Below are 4485 nucleotides of genomic sequence, written 5' to 3' on the forward strand. Positions count from 1 at the left end.
AACATTCTGGCTTTATGAAACAAAGTGCTCTGAATTGATTTCTTCCGTTTTTGCCTTTTGTTGTTTTTAAATTATGTACTTACTACAACTTTTAATTACAAAGATAACCTCAATAAATACAAAAAGTTGTTTACTTGAGATGAAGTGCCAGTTTGACACTACTGATTACAAAAAAAAATTGGGGGTTTTGCTTTGCACATCAGCACATATTATTGATAAGTACAGTACACTTTTTGCATGGTTGTTGGAAACCTGAGATTTGGCGACCAAAACTGTCAACAGAAACATACTACAGCATTCCCATTATCCACTGTGGATCGATCACTGCAGGAATCAGCTGAACTTACCTTCTTTGTGGGCATCTTTAGCTTCATTAATTCAGCCTCTCGACAGAGAACGTTCCAGGGTGCATGAATCTTTACAAAGCCCAAACCAGGAATCAAGGCCTGCCACATAGAAATAAATTTTATTGAATTTTATATTCTATACTCAGCAGAAATGTTGAATGATTAAAAACCGTATTTTAGAATGACTTTGTCTTAATTTTCTCAATAGGAAATTATGATCGTATTCTTCTTGTCTCTTGCCACTTGTCTCATGTCAGAAAGCATAAGATTACTTGTCGTTGTCACGCAGACGATACTCAGAAATACATTCCCCTATAACAGGAAGATCACTGCATACATCTCTTTGTACCTTGGATTTCATTTGTTTCTGTTTTGAACGTTTCATGAGTTCGGGTTCTTTGAGGGGGTTGAGAACAACCAGCATCGGTCTAAAGTGTCTGATTCTGAGCTCCACCATGGGCCTCAGCCTCCAGAGCCTCTAGTTGGGTCTTCGGCCTCCCTCTGCTGCCCACACCAGACTCCGGAGACTCAGCTCCTGCACCACTGGCTTCCTGTGTTCGTCACCCATTGTCATCGGCTTCCAGTCTTACATTGACGACCTCCTGTGTCTCTAGGCCTACAGTCTCCAAGGTTCTTCTGCTGCTCCACTGCCCTTCAGACTTCAATTCCTTTTTTGCCAGCTTCTTGGATTTCTCTGCATTTGCCAACAGCCTACAAGGTGCCTTGGCTACCAATGTCAGTATACTGATCATTGGCACAGCTTCCACAGCTAACCACTGGACATCAAGCTCCTGCACCACCACACCTCTGGGGTCTTTAGCTGCTGCCATCTGCCTACAGTTCTCTGCCAATGACCCCCTGACCYCCCACACCACCACCAGCCTACTGCCTGCAGCAGGATCTATTCTCATATTTATGTCACTGATAAATGTTTACAGAACCCCTCTGGATTAAAAAAATACTGTAAATAAAAAAACAACAATATGAGATTTCAGCCATGTGTTATTTCATTTTTTGAAGTTCATGACTAGATTATGCCATTTTTGGTTTAAGCATTTCATTACTTTTTTATTCTTGGAAACTTCATAAATAAATTTGAAATTTATTTAGAGATCTTACAAACATTGGCTTTGGTTTTTAAAGGATCAGTGTTTTGATTGGTATATAATAGCATATATTTAAAAGAATGTTATCACCTCTTTTAAACCATTGTTGTTAATTCCCCTCAAGTTCCCTCAAGTGTTTATGTACACCAATTAAACATGTGTGGAACCTCCCACAAAATTAATACATTTTTTTAAATTCACATTTTTTGGAGATAAGAGATGAGCAGATAATCTGCAGCTTTCAGACACTGTTGCATAGAACTGTTGTGGTTCTGGTGGAAATGATGTTTCAAAGTGAAACATTTACAGTTTCTGGCATTTCTGCACGATCTACTGACCTTTGAGTTTTTCTCATTTTGTCTGAGCTTGACCTCTTTCAAAGCAGTTTGGTTTGCTGCAAGCCGATTGCGCAGGTCTTGTAAATAATGTACAGGTGAAGTTTCATCATTAAAATGAAGCTTATTCCTCAGTGGGTATTTTTCTGTACGTTTTTAATAAGCTGTATTTACTGTTTTACCAGTGTAAAATGAAGCATCTACAGAGATCAGACCACAAAACACTTTTTAAAACAGATGACAAAARTAAAAATGTAAACTCACTTCCTCATCTTTTTCCAGCTCTAGTCCCATTTCTTTCAGATTTTTCTCAAACTCCTCCCTCCTGAATGTTTTGTGATCCTCCTGGCTGTTAAGAGGTTCTTCCAGACATCCCACTTCCACATCAACCACTGTGGATGCACCTTGGACCTGCTTGCTTTGTCCCAGAGTGCGGGAAGCAAAGTTCTCTGTGAGACTGTGGTCTGACTGTCGACTGGAGCGCCCTCCACCTGGCTTCCTCACAGGGTAAGTGAGAATGTAGTCGACACGCCGCTGACCATCCTGGAAGAAAAGTCCATGATAGCAACTGGTGCTTTCCTCTGGACTGAGAGCCTGAAATCAGCAAACACAAAACACAATGATAGAAAAGATGGAGAAACCAGATTCCACACTGCAAAATTCTTTATCTAGATTCTTGTGAAAATATTTTTAAAAGACTTTAAACAGACATACTAACTTGCAAGTAATGTTTCAGAAAAAATATTAGAAATTTCCTTTAGATAAATAATTCCTTAATTTTTCTGAAAAGGTGCTAGTTGCATTTGCAAATTATTTCACTCATAACAAGACATATTTTCCATGTTATAAGTAAAATAGTCTGCAAGTGGAACTACTACTTTTCCGTCAATGTTAAGGAATTATTTACTTAAGACAAGCTCMATATGTGAAAAGTTACTTGCAAGTTAGTTTAGTCTTTTTTCAAGAATACTAAATTGTTTGTCCTAGACAGAAATATTTGGTGAGATTTTGTGCAAAAAACATGTTTTAAAAAAAGCAGCATTGTTTTGTTCAGTTTCATGCCTTGTGAAATTCGTTCAGGAATTACSAGGACAGAGTCAAAGGAAAATGTTGCTACAGTGGACTTGAGTGGATTTGAAGAAGTTTGGTGACGTAGTTCTGACAAGTCAGTACTTTACCTGCAGAAGACAGGCAGCTATCAAGATAAAATCCTGTAATGGAATGTAATTGCAAAAAAATCTGTTATTATTAAACAATTATTTAATGTGTTTTCTCAGCCACATATCTTAGTTACTGGATGTATCTAAATGAGCTTTGGCTGCTGTGTGTATCAGTGACATGGGCATTTTACCTTTCTCAGGATATTTTGCTAAAACAATTATGAAAACATAAAAATGAATGATACAACATTCATGTATGGRGTTAAGCGTGACTCTGGCTYCTTTTCATAYAGAGAAAAGGACAAATGAAACTTCAAAGAAAACACACCAGCTTCTGGTTGCTACCATCAATAGAACAAATTGACAAGAAGTCTTAGTCAATCAAGGCAGGATGTTCATTACTGCATATCTTTACAAAATGATAGAATTGTGCAGTGGAACGCTTTACCAGTCATGGTAAAACCCTGTGAGTTTTACCATGACTTACTAAGGAGTAAACATAAACTGGTAATATGTACTAAAAATAGTCCTTGCATAAAGCTTTGAGTTTTATAGAAACTGCTATAGTAACAGCTGACATGGGAATAATGCTCTATCTGTACCTTAAATGTACCGAATCAATCAAAGAAGCATTCAAAACCCTAATACAGTTTGAAATGTGTTAAATTTGACATAACAGTCTTTATCGTATGTCTCTAGAGAAAAAAGAAACAACCTGTACCCCCAAATAATCTGATTCTCAAAATTATCCCATGTTTGGCTTTGAGTCTGTCAGGCTAATTTTTTGTTGTTGTTGTTTTTTGCATCTTCTAAATAATAAAAAGACATTTCTTATGGACTGATTAGATTAAAGATATAGCAGATGCAAATTGATGATTTCCATAGGTCACAGATCATTTGTGTACCAAATAAGTGAAGGCACCCATGTCTGGCATGACTCTTCCTAGAAATTCTAGGACATATATAGTAGGTGAATTATGAGCTGTCATAACCTCTGGCTTTTACTTTACGATTTCTAAATATAAATCTACATCTGAAGACCAGTCACACCCCATATGACAGCAGCTGGTTAACACTGACTGCTTGGTGCACAACTATAAGTCTAAAGTGTTCACCAAGTCTGTGAAACCCCTGAGAAAGMAATCTGATAGTGTTTGAAGGCAAGATCCAACCATCCAAACCCTTATCTCTAGGGAAAAAAGTATCAGCTGCTAACATCCTGCTGGAAGGAGCACTAAGACATCCTTAAATGTTCTGTGTACATTTTTTCACAGTTTGACTGCATCTCAGTCACCAAAAGGAAGAGGCAAGAGAATATTCAGCTAAGTGCTAAAACAGACACAATGGGACCAGTTGGTTCAGTAAAATTTGAGAAGTGGTAAAAAAAATTCGATCCAGAGTCTCATTTAACTAACTCATTTAACATTTATTCAGACTCTGAGATCTAACATATATAGAAAAAAAAATTATCATTGATGTTAATTGTCAATTTTATTTTCATTTAGAATTCTATTCAAACTAAAATGTTTACAGTTTC

At 37.0% G+C, this 4485-nt stretch overlaps 1 protein-coding gene across 1 annotated transcript in view; it reads right to left on the reverse strand.

The window, feature by feature from the left end:
• Positions 1–4485, reverse strand: part of LOC108166346 (anoctamin-1-like) — a 14993-nt gene that overhangs the window by 6331 nt on the left and 4177 nt on the right. Inside the window, exons 2-3 of the mRNA XM_017305149.1 lie at positions 2053–2382; positions 348–446 (exon numbers count right to left, since the gene is read on the reverse strand). Of these exons, the coding sequence (XP_017160638.1) occupies positions 348–446; positions 2053–2382 (429 nt within the window). The remainder of the gene's footprint in view (positions 1–347; positions 447–2052; positions 2383–4485) is intronic.

Source organism: Poecilia reticulata, linkage group LG6 (assembly GCF_000633615.1).
Source record: "Poecilia reticulata strain Guanapo linkage group LG6, Guppy_female_1.0+MT, whole genome shotgun sequence".
NCBI classification, from domain to species: Eukaryota; Metazoa; Chordata; class Actinopteri; order Cyprinodontiformes; family Poeciliidae; genus Poecilia; species Poecilia reticulata.